The sequence below is a fragment of the Octodon degus genome, unplaced genomic scaffold (assembly GCF_000260255.1).
Source record: "Octodon degus isolate 3935 unplaced genomic scaffold, OctDeg1.0 scaffold00054, whole genome shotgun sequence".
In the NCBI taxonomy this organism is placed as follows: domain Eukaryota; kingdom Metazoa; phylum Chordata; class Mammalia; order Rodentia; family Octodontidae; genus Octodon; species Octodon degus.
In genome coordinates this window covers 388,774-402,811 of record NW_004524630.1, presented here as the reverse complement: position 1 = coordinate 402,811, position 14,038 = coordinate 388,774, and the positions used below count along the sequence as shown (strand labels likewise).

Sequence of the window (14,038 nt, the reverse complement as noted above, 5' to 3'; positions counted from 1 at the left end):
TTTACCTTGGTCTTAACCATCCAGCAGAAAAGTATAAAAATGAAATGTAAGAAGTAAAGCCATGCTGTTATGTCGAGCTGTGGGGGACTCAGGTCAACAATTTCTGATATTGCCAGTCAAGCGGAAGACCCAGTACTATTATGGGCTACTGGACTCTTTTCGAATATTTTGCTGAGTTTACACACCTATAATATTCAAATAATGGACCTTAACCAAAAAAGGGGATAGAGATGAATGTCCATTTTTTATCTGTGTATTCAAAGTGGTTAGGATAGATGTATAGTTACATTCTCTCAATGAATAGAGTGATTTGTTCTAATGGTGTTAGGATATCCTGTCTGCATCTTGTGCAGCAATTAACCACTAGGAAGAATGCAGTGTGTTAATTATTGAAACTTTCCTATCAATTTGATTTGAAACTGACTCATTACTATTTGTTTATCAATAAAATTATGGGAAAAAATAAAAAGAGAAAAAATAAAATAAACTCACATGGTTATTTGAGATAGTTCTGTCTGTAAAGCACGAAATATTTCCATCAGTGGAATACTTAATGTGACATAGGTCATGAAACCTTGCAAGAGGGACAAATCTATCTGAGCATGAGTAACGCTTTTGCTTGCTTACTTCTCAGTAATTTTGACATATTCAGTGTTACAAGTTACATTATCATCTTTTGTATCACTGACAAGTATGTGCTTTTGGCAGTCTATAATTAACTTCTATATTTGGTAAAGATTATTTTAGATATGCTAAAGGGATAAAGCAGTTTAAATATAAATTACACGTTTTTTCTTACGTGTAGCTTTTTATATGAATATGGTTGAGCTTTTTCCTACATAAGTATTTTTATTTGACTAATCAGTAAAAGAATAATGAAAATATAAAATGTGTTACTAGTCAGTTTAGAATGCTTTTTGAGAATATTGATTTGGAACCATTCTTTTAAATGCTGTTATAAAATAATACATAATATACAAATATTCAGTTGTAAGATAGTCTTAAAGTTATTTAGAATATGAAATGTATCTTTTGATACGCACATTTCCTCCAAAAAAACTTACTGCTGAAGTGTTTGAAATAAAGCATTGTTGGATAATGCATCCGGTGTGTTTCTTTTCAGAAGCGTTAGATTGAACCTGTAAATTGTATAAGGACACCAAGTATTTACAGCATGTTCAATTTTTTCTTTTTCATTTTTAGGCTCAGACTGCCTTTTCTGCAAACCCTGCCAACCCAGCAGTTCTGTTGGAAGCTTCTGCCCCCATCTCCCAAGATGGAAGTAAGCTTATGCTTTGGGTTTATTCTTCCAGAACAGACATAATTGTTAGGTCTTTTGCTGTAATAGAAAATCCAAGATTTCTTTTTTCTGTTGTTTCCTTTGGTTTTGTTTGGAGGTAGGGAAATAAAGTCGTGTATAATGATCTAGTAGCAGTAGAGAAACATTGATACTTGAAAAATCCTTTGATCAGTGAGCTAAATATGGTGTTCTGGGGTCAGTGCAAATCGAGCTGAGCCTCTTAACTGCCCACACAAGCCTGGGCTCATTGTGCACAGCCTGGCCTAGGACCAGGTCCCTGCGCTCCCAGCCTGAGCTTCCTGTGCAGACTTCTCTCTTCCAGGGGAGCTTCTGAAATTCCTAAGCACTTTTTAGGGGACTTCAAGGAGTCTTTTTGGTTTCTGTACCCTGTCTTTGGTCTCTTCAGAGTTCAGAGGGCTTCTGACCAGAGCCTCAAAATAACAGGATTTTTAAAGATGCAAAGTTAATATTAAATTTGTTTTTATGGTTCGTCACCTTGTTTTACAGATATTACAGTATTATTCCTTTTAAAAAATACTCTTAAGTCGTGAACAGATCATGGGGAGGAAAAAAGAGCTTTTAGAAATAGTACGTGACTGCCCGCTTCAGCAGCACATATGCTAAAAGTGGAATGATGCAGAGGTTAGCGTGGTCCCTGCGCGAGAGGGACATGCAAGTTCATGAAGCGCTGCGTATTCTTAAAGGAACCTCTGCTGTTAGTGGGAATACAGACTGATACAACCACTATGGAAACCACTGTGGAGAGGCCTCAAAAACTAGGATGGGAAGTCTGCAACCCAGCCATTTTCCTCCAAAGTATCTTTCCAAAAGAACCAAAATCATTGTAACACAGCGATACATGTACAGCCATGTTCATTACAACACAATGTGTCATGGCTAAATGTTGCAAACAACCAGATGTCCATCAACTGAGGCATGGATAGGAAAGATACAGTATTTTTATACAACAAAATATTACTCAGCTATAAAAAAAATAAGTTTGACGCTAGATAAATTTCTAGATGAATGGATGCAACTAGAGACTGTATTGGTAAGTGAAATAAATCAGACCCACATGTACAAACATCGTATTGTCTTGCTAGTGTGAGAACCTGAAAGAGTAAATAAAATCTGAAAGATACAACAGATAATACTAAAGGGAGAGAATTTGTTCAATGAGGTAGAAAAACTGGGATGAAGAAAGGACAAAAGAAAGAAGGGAAAAAGAGAGGCCAGGGAGATAGCTCAGGAAAGAGAGGGAGGGAGGGAGGGAAGGAGGGGATGATAATTGTACTTTCAATTTTTGCTGGTCTTTCGAAAGGAGCATGTAGCTTAAATTTTTTATTTTTAATTTCTTACAACTTTTTTGTTTTGTTTTAAACCAGTTTTGCACATTTATGTCTGGTAACCTAAACAACTAATTGGAAGATTACATCATGCAATACAGCAACCATTGTTGAATTCCTGTTATTTTTTAAATTAATTTTTTATTTGGTACAGGATCTCACTACACATTCTGACTTGTAGTGATGCTGTTTTCAGCCTCCCCTGTGCTGGGATTACAGGCATGCACCACCACACTGGGTCTCAGTGGCTGGCTCAGCACGCTGGAGGCTAGGCCAGTGGCATGTGGCTGGGGACAGAACCTGGTCTCTGCTTGCACTTAGTCTGCTAAGCTCTCTCTCCAGCTCATCCTATTGCTTTGTTTAGTGAAATGTTGTATCATTTCTCATGGGTTTTCTTTAACTACTAGTTTGTATTCTTTAACAAATAAGTTATTAAAAGAACAGAAGACATAGTATATAACTACCTAACAGATTAAATAGATATTGTTAATACCTAAAAAGAATGTTTCTAAGATTTCATTTGTATTTGCCTTTTTTCTGAAGGTAGAGGCAGGTACTAAGAATTGAACCCGTACATCTCTGAGATACATCCACAGCCCTATCTACTTTCTATTTTGAGACAAGGTCTTACTGAGTTGCCTAGGCTGGCTTCAAACTTGTGGCCATCCTACTGCAGTCTCCTCAGCAGCATGTCTGTCACCATGCATGGCTGGGTTAATGTTTTTAAAACGAAACAGAAAAGGCAAGATACTTTTATTTAGAAAAATTGCTCCCTTTTTTTTTTTTTTTTTTTTTTTGGCAGAACCGGGTACTGAACTCAGGCCCCTGCACTTGCTAGGCAAGCACTTATTCCACTGAGCCATTTCTCAACCCCTTATTTCTCTTCTGAGTAGATGGCCCTCTGTGTCCATGGGTTCCAGAGATTTGACCACCTGCGAGTGAAAATAAAATTGAACATGTACAGAGGTTTTTTGTCCTTGTTCTCTAAACAACAGTCATCTGTAGGCCATTTGCATGATACATAGTACAGTAAGCAGTCCAGTATGGTTTACAGTCCACAGAGGTCGTGGGAAGATCACTGTGCCGTAAACACCTGCAGTTGGGGCCGCTGTGGTGCACCAGTCCTGGTGCAGGAATTCAGTGGGGCTGTTGTCTGTTCCAGTTCAGATTGTTCATAACTTACATTTTATCCCCTTAAATATTTTCTGTAGTTTTCATTTTCATTGTTAAATAGATGAGGCGCTCTTTCAAATTTTTGTTTTAAATATCCTACTTTTAAAAATTCAGATATATGACTTAAAGGAGAAAGCCATAATGGAAGTGTTCATTTTGAGTATTTTGCCATTGCTTTTTTCATTTGTTTGTTCATCTTTCGTTCTAGATCTCTATCCCAAGCTGTATCCAGAGCTTTCTCAGTACATGGGCTTAAGTTTAAATGAAGAAGAAGTGTGTGCCATGGTCCCTGGAGCGCCAGTGCAGGGGGTATGTGCAGTGTGATGAATTTGGATTTGGATGAAGTCACACTTCTTACAGATGAGCTCCTTTCTCTGTAGCTTGAGCCACAGCCTTGTAGCTTGAGATTTAACCTCTCTCCTCAGATCTTAAGAGTTCTTCTGGATGTTGCGTCTACGTGAGAATCTTGAGGTGCAGCCAGCCTCATGTGAACAACAGCGGATGTTACTTAGGTTACCTGCTTCTGTGTTGCTAAGCCTTTGGCTTTACTAAGACTTAAAAATGCAAATGCCTTTTCCAGTCCATTCTGTTCTCGTTGGTCTTCAGTTACAGAGAGACCTAGTGATGCCAGTTGTCATTTTTCTTGTGTTCAGTTTTGTCTGTTCCAGTCATGCTGTAACTGTAGTGAATTTCTCTACTTTTAATGTAGATTTTAAGAATCATCTTTTGTACTTTCTATAATTTCTTGTTTAAAGTGTTGCTAGATTAACCATTATAAATACAGACACAAATTTTTTTTTGTTCATCTTTTAACTTTCTCTGAAATCCAGAGCTGCTTGTGATCAGACTATATATATATTCTAGACTTAAACACACCTTGTCTCAGTTACTTTTCTCATTGCTGGGGCAAATACCCGACACCCAAAATGGAGGAAGGAAAGGTTTATTTAGCTCATGGTTACTGGAGGTTTCAGTCCATCCTTGGCTGGCTCCAAGGCAGAGCGGCACATGGCAGAGAGCAACCTTTCCTGGTGGCAGCAGAGAACAAAAGGAGCCAAGGGAGGCGTTGCAGCAACAGTGACAACAAAGAGAGGTCTGTCTCTCTGTCTCTCCTATGTTACATTCAGGCTCTCTGCCCCAGGCTGGGGCAAGTACACACACCCATACTCCCAGCAGCTCTAAAATCCATAATCCCAGCCTTGGGTCACTCATAATCCCAGTGGATCAAGAGTTAGTCACAAACTCTAGAAGTCCCCTCCGCATGACCGCATGAGGCTTTGTGGGGACAACTAGACACAAACCATAACACACCTGATAACCTTTTATTAAAGTTGTTGCTATTGGACCATAGCACTTTATGGTCCTTGGTTATAATTGCAGCCTCCGTGTCTTCCACCTGCAGTGACCCCTGTGCTCAATGCAGTGCCTAGCATTTATTTCTTTACCCAATACTTACTGAAAACTTGATTGTATCAGTAAAAGTTCTTTTAGGAAAATAAATTGTAATAGTTCAAAGATAACTTGGGAAATTAGGTAAATATTCATTGGGATAAATTGAGAAAATAAAAATGGAATGCAAATATAATTGTAGGACATCAGTTCCTTCTCCTGTGCAGGGAGAAGGTTTAATGAGAACCTGGTGCTTAGGTGCAGGCCTGCAGAGCTGCGCTCAGACCTTAGAAGAGGAGGGGACGCTGCTGGACGCCTGGAGCTCTGAGGGCTTGCATGAGGCTGGTTTAAGAGTGTCTGGAGAAGCTAGAGCCTGCAGACTACTGCTGCGGCCTGGGTTCAGGGCGAAGCTGGGGCACCCTTCCAGGAGCAGGAAGGGACGGCTTGTCCAAGGAAAGTGTAGTGTGAACAGTTCTAGCCCAGCGTCACCGAGTAGAAAGTAGGAAATGGAAGCATGGAGTTGGAGCTGACATAGTAGCTTGTTAGCTGGTACCAGCAGACTGCGTGGGTTAGCCGTGCACTTCTGGTAATACTTTGATTTCAGTGACAGCAATAGCAATGATACACTTTGCCCTTAATAAAAGATGTGTTCCCTTTCATAAAAATCAAGGCTTAGCAAACCGTTTTATAAAGAGCTGTAGCACATTTATTTGAGGCATTAATGGTAGTTTATTTTATAGCTGTCTTGTTTGTAGCCCTTAAAACTCCTGCAAGCTCATGGGTGTACAAAATTGAGCAAGGCAGTTACCCCTAATGTAAATGAATGTTCGCACCGTTTCTCTAGAAGGGGCGCATGCCAGTTGTGACACTGTCTGAGCAGTGGTTATTTCTGGTACTGAGTACCAGTGTAGTATTCATTACCCCTCTGGAAGTACTCCCTTTCCAAGTTTAATATTTTTATCTCAGAGGCAGAAGTGTAAAGCTAACCATTACAGATAATTCCTTTATAAAGGTAAAAGGAAGGGCTGGGGACTTAGCTCAGTGACATGGCATCTGCCTGGCAAGTGGGAGGTTGTGAGTTTGAATCCCAGAACGAAAAAATGTGAAAGGAAATATGACAGACAAAGATTGCCAGATTGCTGTATTTACAGAACATTTACAAGTATAAGAAAAGATGGCTGCAGTTCCTATGGTTCTTCTGTTAATATTTGTGCTTTCTTTGTTTACTACGTGTGTTTTTGTTTTCTTTGCCCTTAATAAACAGTTCTACTGGGCCCTCCATACCTAGTGTATATCTTTTAAATATCTACATTTCTGTAATTCTTCCAAGCTTTGATTCTTCTCTTTTGTTATATTTATCTCTAGAGGTTTTTGTTAACTCTACTTAGTGAACTCTTCTTTTCACATACTGTGCTGTGCTTCCCTTGGTGTTCCATCTGTCCCTCTCCCACCTGCTCTAGTGAGGTGTCACTCTCAAATCCAAATTGTATGTTTTCAAGGTGCATGGAATGTGTGTGTCTGTTTTGCAAATGGTACTCTTACAGCGATCACAAGCCCAGCTGCCACTTCACGGGTTCCCTTTTTGGGGTGTGGTGAGAACAGTGTCTTCTGTCAGCAAATCTAAGTATGCAGCATGGCAGTGAGTGGCCACCACACTGTGCAGTACATCCTTTAACTTGTGTCAGAACTGAAAGTCAGTACGTTGTGACCAGCATCTTTCTGTTCAGTTCCCTTCCCTCACCGTCCCAGGTAACCTTTCCAGTTTCTCCTTCTGTGAGTTTGATGTTTTTTTTTTTAAACATTTATTTATTGTGTGTGTGTGTGTGTGTGTGTGTGTGTGTGTGGCCAGCTCAGCCCACCAGGGGGCGCGGCTGGCTGGCATGTGGTGCTGGAGGATTGAACCGCGGTCCCTGTGCTTTGCCAAGCTTGTTCCAAGTAGGTGCTTTAGACCACTGAGCCATCTCTCCAGCCCAAGTTTGATGTATTTAGATTTCACATACTGAAAGATCAGACAGTATAGAATTTATGTTTCTCTGTCGAGCTTATTTCAGTTAAATGTCCAGCTTCATCTACATTGTCTTAAGCTGGCTGAATTGCTTGCTTTTTTAGGGTTGAACCATAATCTGTTATATATAACACCACATTTTCTTTATCCATGTATTTCTCAGTGGCCATTTGTGTTCAGATCTTGGCTACTGTGAATGTTGCCATGATTGTGGGAAGGCAGATGCCATCGTTTGGAAATAGTGCTTTTGCTTCCTGTAAACACATACCCAGAGGGAAAGTTACTGAGTTGCATGGTAACTACACTGGTAATTTTTTGAGGTCCCTTCATCCAGTTTCCATAGTGGTTATACTAATTTATATTACCACTTACAGGTGTGTGCAGGGTTCCCTTTCTCTCTCCTCTCCCCTGCATTACCTTCTAGGTGTCCAGCAATGTGAGGTGGCATTTCATTTTTTGGGTTCGATTTGTGTTGTCTTGGTGATGAATGGTTTTGAGTGTCCTTTTCCTATACCTGTAGGTTGATTACATGCCCTCTCTGGGAAACGATTTAGATCTTTTGCTGTTTGTAAGTGGGTTACTTTTGTGCTATTAGGCTCCCTGGGTTTCTTACACATGTTGAATATTAGCCCCTTATCAGATAAACGATTTGCAAGATTTTCTCCCATTCTGTAGCGGCTTCTTTTGCCTTTTGTCTATTGCTTCCTCTGCTCTATAGCAGCTTTTTAGTTCTGTGTCCCACTTGTTTTATTTTCATGTTTTTGCTGGTGATGTTGGTGTCATACAAAGTCACTGTCAGGATTATCATCCAGCTGGGCACATTCAGCGTGTGCTTGTAATCTCAGGAAGCCGAGGCAGGAGGATGACTTTGTCTCCAGATAAAGTGGAAATGGATAGGACTCTAGCTTAATGCTTGCTGCTGGGTTCACAGTATTGAAAAGAAGTAACGAAAGAAAGACCAGTGTCAGGAAGCTTCATTGTTTTTCAGTTATATTGTCATTTCAGCCTCATACTTGTCTTTAACTTTTCTGGAGTTCGTCTGTCTGTGGTGTACAGTAAACCTCAGTTGTGTTCCTGCATGTGGGTCTTTCCCAACACTACTTACCGGAGAGCGCATCCCTTCCCTGTGCATACACATAGCGCCTTTGGTAAAGATTGAGTTTACGGGTCAGGAAAGGAAAGCTGGTTCGTTTTTATAGTTTTTAAGTCTTTTTTTTTTTTTTACACAGTGCCTTGTAAGCTCTGAAACATTGAGCATATTTATTGTAGTTATTTTCATATCTGGGTAATTGTGTGGTATCTGTCATTATAGAGTCTCCATCTGTTAATTTTCCACCTGATTGTGTGACGTTTTCCAGTTCATATGTCACCTGATTTTTAACTGGATGTCAAACCACAAATTTTACATCTCGTATGTAGCCTAGATGCTAGATGCTGTTGTATTTTCTTGGAGTACTGCTACTTGCTCTGGAAGAGGTTAGGTTACATGGGATCCCCCACACACACACCCCATTCCCTGGAGCCTGCTGTATATTTTGTCAGCACAGGGCTGTGTAAAAGTATGGTATCTAGAACCCCGCCATGGGCTGCAGTCTCCTGCAAGGTGTTACACTGCATAGCGAAAAAAAAAGCAAGAGACAGTATGGCAGTGCAGTGAGGATCTGGGGTGGCCAGTCCCACGGACGTGTGCATTGCTCCCATTTACATTGAGGAAAACGGTGAGAGCATTATTGGGTGGTGGTCTTATGCCGAGAGAGATCCTGTGTTGGTGAGTATCTCGTCCGATGACTTGGAGAGCTGTGGTGGGGCTTACCCTGAGGAGGAGCTTGCTTCGATGAGGATGGTAGGGGGAGAGGGCAGGTTGGTGACTTAGCCCTTGACCCTGGGGAAACCTTGTTTTTATCACTACTCTGTTCTCAAGGAGCCAGTGTCTTCAGCTGCTGTGGTCTTGCCCTGGGGGCAGCCCAGGCTGGCAAGATTCTAGGCTTCAGACAAGCCATGATCACAGTGTAATTATGATTGTCCTGCCAAGATCATGTTGAATGGCCCTCGACGCTAGCATATCTCCATGACTAAAAACATTGCGTCTGTTCTTCGGGCATTCTTTTCTGCTTGATGGATGCTTGGGTGTCCCTCAACCTCATGTGACTGGGAGCTGTGAGCCCTGACTGTCCTTTGAAGTCCTATGGAGCCTCGCCTCCCGTACACTTGGGTTAGTGTCTGACAGCAGATTGAGTAGGGGGACTCCGTGCAGTTTTCTGGAACTCTGTCTTGGTATAGCTCTTTGCCTTCCAGATATATTTAGCTATAAATTCTAGTTACCTCAGTGCCCCTGACCTTACTATGTCTCATGTGTCCATCTCCTAAACTCAAGAGCATTGTGCTGTAGAGTTTCTTTGTAAGTAAATCTTTCTAGCTGTGTCCTGAGAGAATTTTACTGCGCTTTAAAATACTCATTCAGAATTTATAATTCTGAAGCACACGAAGTATAACTTAATTCATTTGCTCAAGTTTTTCTTTGCCTGTTGCATTGCGTGCTTTTCTGTGTATCTTCCAGCTGTAATTTCTTTCAAAGTCTGAAATTCCTTTGTAAGTGCTTTCTTCTGGTACTGCATTCTACTTGCACTACAGTAACTTCTGGTGCCATGGATTTTTACCACTCTCATTCACTTGTCAGCTTTAAATATGTTGATATTTTTGTAGCTGGGTTGCTTTCTGTCACTAGTTCTCTAATCATCACAATTCTTAGCAGCTCATGGCTTTTTCTGTCTTTTTGTGACAAATTTCAAGTCAGAAGCCAGTGAGGGCTCTTCTCTCACTGTTCTTTGGTCGAGGAGTGTTCATTTAAAAGAAGTAGTAAAAATGAGAAACTTGAAACGTGGTACCTGGCACAAGGCTAGCGTAGCTATTCTAAGGCTGTTTGGTTTATGCATTCAACTTGCTGCTCCATATAAAGAGGATGAGATACAGTATTTATATTAAATGTTCTATTGTCTATATAACATGCAGTTTCCTTTTAATTCTCACGGTAACCCTGTCAGATCTATTTGCCCTCATAAAGAACCTTCTGGAAAGTGTTTCACACATATGGTATGACCTCTAAGTGCAAAGATGCAGTACATTCATGATACTCATTTGTTGTTTAGAGATAGAAATGTTTTAGAAATGATTCATTAGATTTCATCACTGTGCACACATCATGTAGTATACTCTTGCACAGATGGAGGTGGCTGTGACATCGTCTCAAGGGACCACTGTTCAGGTGGTTATATTGTTGAGTGATATATTATTATGAAACAAGTGATGATACACATGAAACGAATGTCAACAGCTCAAAAGACAACAGAGGGTAAGTCATTGAATCTAAGGAGATGATGAATGTGGAAATAAGTTACTAGAAGAATGGCTAGTCACTTTGTATTTGTGGATTAGCTTGTGGAATCTATAATTCACTATTTTTGTGTCAGTCGCTTCAGGTTGGTACTATTTCTAAGTGTTGACACGTTGTTTACCTTTGTCAGCAGTTGGTAGCAAGACCTTCCAGCATGAACTATATGGTGGCTCCTGTAACAGGGAACGATGTTGGAATTCGTAGAGCAGAAATAAAACAAGGGATTCGTGAAGTCATTTTGTGTAAGGATCAAGATGGAAAAATTGGGCTCAGGCTTAAATCGGTAGACAATGTAAGTATTTTTAATATCTTTGGATTTTTCTCAATACCCTGCAGTATATTGTGACTGTGTTAGAATAACTTGACTGGAAGTGCTTTAATGGTAACAGAGCATCCAGAATTAAGAATATCAAGGGACCACTGTTCAGGTGGTTATATTGTTGAGTGATATATTATTATGAAACAAGTGATGGTACAAGTGATGATATCAAGTGTGTTCATTTCGGTTTGCTCTCGGGGAGATGCCCTAAAAAGCCAGAATTACAACTTCTGACCACATGGCTTTGATATCTTTTTCATTTTTGAGTGCTTTAACAAAGGTAACTGCTCATACGTGTGCAGTTAGGTGCATGCGCAGCGTAGTTTATGTTAATAGAGTCCTGGCACTGAAGGAGGACAGTGTTGGTGACAGTGAAGGAGAAACAGCAGCAAGAAGAGGATAGTCTCTGGTCTTAAGCCAAGTTACAATTTGTGAGGTGGCTTTGCAAGGTGTTCTTGTCCTTGAAATGCAAACGAGATAGGTCACGTTTCTTTTTAATTAGGGCAGCCATTAGTTGACCTTATCAGTGCTATTTTACCTTAGCAGCTAATGCTGAAGAATGTTTAACACTGTTCAGGGTGTGCTCAATTGGTTTCAGTCTTGAGTCCTGTTAGCTCACCGAGTCCAGCCTTCCCACGCTGTGCGCAGAGGAGGGTGCTCTTGGCAGGAAGCCACGGCCTAACCTGTCCACCTAGCAGGGCTGGGCAGCTGTTGCCTTCGCAGACGGGGAACCTTGCAAACCGCTAGCGTGCTGGGTTTGGAAACTGACCTAAAGGTCCTCGTTCTCTTGTGCTGCTACTTCCGTCAGGATTTCTTGTCTGCTTTCCTCTGTCCTAAAAAGATAAGACACTGTGTAGCTCCTTCACTGCACCATGTTGTCCACATGGCTAAAGCATGTCAGTCCATTTGTCACAGTGCCACCTACTTCTCACCACCTCAGCAGACCCATGACACAAGTCATGTCTGACCAGCGTGCGACTGTAGAAAAGGTCTGCCTTGTCAGGATGGTGTTTACATTTGCTTATATTTGCTTCAGGATCTGTTGAATTTCCAGAAAAGTATCTGTTGTGGATTTAGTACCTTGGTATTTGAAAATCTGTATTTATTTAATTGGAGAGTCTTTCTTAAGAGATCATGTGATAGTTAACATACTTACCATTTTAGGCTATTAAACATGGAATACTTGATTAAATGGGTTAAAGAACCTTTGACCTCAGAAGACAGAATTGTGGGCTTAAGCTGTCATTTGTACAGCTATAAAAGAACTCGGCCTAATTCTAACACTTGACTTGCTTTCTTCCCAGATAATGGTCATGTGCTAACCTCTGTTGGTATTGTCAGAGTCACAGACTTTATTAAATCTGTCCTATCTTACGTTAATTTCAGGGTAGAAATTACTATCTTTTTCTCTTTATTTTTCAGGGACAGGGAATTAATTTTCATGTTTTTAGGGGGTAATTTGACAAATTATAATCATACAGTATTTTTTCCTTGGTTACCGGGGTAGATTTGTGAACTCTTGAGTTTTTTCTGTTTTGCAGAACTGTTTTAACTATATCATAGCAGTAGTACGTGACCAGTGCTGTTCTCATTGTCTAGGGTATATTTGTTCAGCTCGTTCAGGCAAATTCTCCAGCCTCTCTGGTTGGTCTGAGATTTGGGGATCAAGTCCTCCAGATCAATGGTGAGAACTGTGCGGGCTGGAGTTCGGACAAAGCACACAAAGTGCTCAAACAGGCTTTCGGAGAGAAGATTACCATGACCATTCGCGACAGGTAAGGTGTTAGTGAAGTATTACAAGGGAAATTCTAGGCTAGTCCATGTGGATACAGTATTTTGTAGAAAATGACGGATGTTGCTGATGAGCCTTACTGTCTTATTCTTGTGTGCTCTAGGTTTTTCTTACATAGTTTGAGACTTTAAAATTCTGATTATACACAACATCTGATTGCAGAGATAATACTAATTTGTCCTTTAGGTACTTTCCTGTCTGTGTTGCTCTAGAAAATAGAAATATCTCAGAGAATGAAGCAGCACATCAGCTCGGGCTCTGCCTCACAGTTCACTCCTTAGATATCCAGCATAGGCCGTACATTTGCGGGGGTCCTCCTGTGCAGGATGGAGCCCATAAAGAACTCCACAAAGTACACTTCTGAAAACCTAAGCCTTTGTTATTAAGAGGATGAAATGTTCTCTGGCATTTAGTTCATTTATAAATTTTAAACATTTCAAAGAATAATTTGGCTGTGCTGGCCCCACTCCTGGGGCATGGAGATGGCCACTGAGACTGGGCGTGGTGGCATGCTTCTGTAATCTCAGCGCTTGGAGGCTGAAAACAGGAGAATCATGAGTCCAATGTACTAGCGTTGACCCTGTAGACCCTGTTCTAAATACATTACAGATGATAATAATTTAGACCAATAGGAAGATGTAACAGGAATTTTAAATAGGTTGATTCTCAAACCCCTATAACATGATTGAATTGTAGATAAGCAATGAAGTGAAACTGATTTGATAGCTACTGAGTTGGCTGCCATTTTATAGTACCCGTGTGTGTTTCTTTCCAAATGGGGGTTTGGAAACTAAAATCTTACTGTTTCTACAGCTCTTTAATAAATGGGAGTGGGGGCTTCTATAACATTTTCAAAATCAAGATGTGAGGAATACTATAAAGGTTTTAAGTTATAAAAATAAGAAAAATTAGGCTCCAGGAAACACTACTTACAAAAATTCAGTTTTATTTCTATAACTTAGTACCCATGTCATTGTTAGTGCAAAAATAGTTTTAAAGAAAAAGCGTATCAATAAATAAACTGTGTAAAGATTTACGTCCAGCTGTCTCTGATGATTAAAGGAAATCTCAGTTAGTTGGGTAAAGCATTCTGTGTATGCACAGTGTCAGCCGTAAGTTGTATTTAGCATTCATTCTGACACAGTGTCACAGAATTTATGGTTAAAGAGGTCCATGAAAATGCTGACCTAGGAATTAAAACTTACATTGATCATTTGGCCATGTTTATAGGCCCTTTGAACGGACAATTACCATGCACAAGGATAGTACTGGACATGTCGGTTTTATTTTCAAAAATGGAAAAATAACATCCATAGTGAAAGA

At 40.3% G+C, this 14,038-nt stretch overlaps 1 protein-coding gene across 1 annotated transcript in view; it reads left to right on the top strand.

The window, feature by feature from the left end:
- The window catches only part of Sdcbp (syndecan binding protein), a gene marked incomplete at its 3' end in the record, with an annotated part of 38,182 nt that extends 24,149 nt beyond the window's left edge, over positions 1-14,033 (top strand). Inside the window, exons 4-8 of the mRNA XM_023717685.1 lie at positions 1,204-1,282; positions 4,028-4,128; positions 10,738-10,896; positions 12,523-12,698; positions 13,946-14,033. Of these exons, the coding sequence (XP_023573453.1) occupies positions 1,204-1,282; positions 4,028-4,128; positions 10,738-10,896; positions 12,523-12,698; positions 13,946-14,033 (603 nt within the window). The remainder of the gene's footprint in view (positions 1-1,203; positions 1,283-4,027; positions 4,129-10,737; positions 10,897-12,522; positions 12,699-13,945) is intronic.
- Positions 14,034-14,038: the final 5 nt, after the last annotated feature.